The 1,656-nt window shown below is 75.1% G+C and overlaps 1 protein-coding gene across 1 annotated transcript in view; it reads left to right on the top strand.

The window, feature by feature from the left end:
• Nucleotides 1-748: 748 nt before the first annotated feature.
• ADCY5 (adenylate cyclase 5) overlaps nt 749-1,656 on the top strand; it is a 155,839-nt gene continuing 154,931 nt past the window's right edge. The window contains exon 1 of the mRNA XM_029214843.1: nt 749-1,655. Coding sequence (XP_029070676.1) covers nt 1,315-1,655 — 341 coding nt within the window. The 5' untranslated portion in view covers nt 749-1,314. The remainder of the gene's footprint in view (nt 1,656) is intronic.

The following is a 1,656-nucleotide window of genomic DNA, read 5'->3' as shown; positions in this document are numbered from 1 at the left end:
CCGAGCGGCGCGGGGGGCGGGGAGGCGGCGGGAGGAGGGGATGCGGAGGGCGCTCCGGCGGCGGCGGCGGCGGCGGCAACCGGGCGAGAAGGGAGGAGCGGCGCGAGCGGCCGGAGCAGCGCAGGGCCCGAGGCGTGCATGGCGCGCCCTGAGCCCGGCTCCCGCGGGTTCCCCCGCAGCGCCCCCGGGGCGCAGCGGCTCTTGGGCCGGCCCCTCTCGGCCGGCTGCCTCTGAGCGCCGGCCCTCGATCTCTGGATGCCGTGCTCCCTGGGAGAAGCCCGCCTGCGTTGGGGCGGAACGGCGGCGGTGCTGCGCCGGATTCCGCCCTCAGCTTAGTCCTTCTGCGCCCGGCCGCGGCGGGCCCGCAGCCGGCGGCGAGGAGCCTGGAGCTTGCGGAGCCGGCGCGACAGCCCTCCTGGGCCAGCGGGTCCGGGCCAGCTCCGCTCCGTTTTGGGGGACGGGGGAGGCGAGAGGGGAAGGGCCGCGCTGCAGGAGCCGGTCCTCGCCCCCGCCCCCCTGCGCGGACACGCTGAAGGCTGGGCTCGGCTTTCTAGGGGGCCAAGCTCCACTCTCAACGCGGGAGGTGGGGGATGCGGGCGACGGCCCCCTTGGGCTCCAGGACCCTCCCCCCAGGGCTCGGGAGCTGTTGCTCCGCCCGCCGCCCCCTCCCCCGTCCTCTCCACCCCCCCATCCCACCTCCCCACCCCTCGTAAGAAAATAATGCTGGCTGGCGCCCGCACCTCCCAGTCGCTCCCAGTCCGCCGCGAGGAAAGGGCGCCGGCTTGGTCTCCACGCCGGGACCCCTACCGAGCCGCCCTAGCTGCCGCCTCGCCGCGTGTGCCGCTGGGCTCCGCTTAGGCAGAATCTGCGAGCGCCGCGCCCGGGCATTGCCAGCTCCGGGGAGGCGCCGCCCGCAAGGACACCTCTCCGTCCCGCCTCGTCCGCAACTCCGGTCCTTGTCGAGCTCGACGCGAGCCAGGAGTCCGGACGTCCCTCTGCGCGCAGCTCAGCAGCTCGAGTAGTCCCCGCTGCCCCAGCTCGGAGCCAACTCCATCTCGGACCTGGGACTCCTGACGCGGATTCTCAGCCACTTCTCACCTCGGGGCTGTGCCTGCCTCCCGCTTGCTCTCCCGCTGCCCTCCTTCTCCGCTCAGGACGGGGGTGCCAAGATGCCCCGCTACTGCCCAGGGCCCCGGGCCGCCCCCGACGTGTGACCCCAGCCTGGTCCCCCTGCTCGGCCGTCCGCCCTCCCCTTGGAGAACCCCGGCCCGGCCCCCGGGGGAGGAGGAAGAAGACGACGAGGCCGAGGGGGGGATGTCCAGCTCCAAAAGCGTGAGCCCCCCGGGCTACGCGGCGCAGACAGCGGCGGCGCCGGCGTCCCGGGGAGGCCCGGAACACCGCTCGGCGTGGGGCGAGGCCGACTCCCGCGCCAATGGCTACCCCCACGCCCCCGGGGGTTCGGCCCGCGGCTCCACCAAGAAACCCGGGGGGACGGTGACCCCGCAGCAGCAGCAGCAGCGCCTGGCCAGACGCTGGCGCAGCGACGACGACGACGATCCTCCTCTGAGTGGCGATGACCCCCTGGCTGGGGGCTTCGGCTTCAGTTTCCGTTCCAAGTCGGCCTGGCAGGAGCGCGGCGGCGACGACTGCGGTCGC

This window comes from Monodon monoceros, unplaced genomic scaffold (genome assembly GCF_005190385.1).
Source record: "Monodon monoceros isolate NGI ecotype Baffin Bay Population unplaced genomic scaffold, NGI_Narwhal_1 Super_Scaffold_11, whole genome shotgun sequence".
Lineage (NCBI taxonomy): Eukaryota > Metazoa > Chordata > Mammalia > Artiodactyla > Monodontidae > Monodon > Monodon monoceros.
This window is presented reverse-complemented; position numbering and strand designations above follow the sequence as displayed.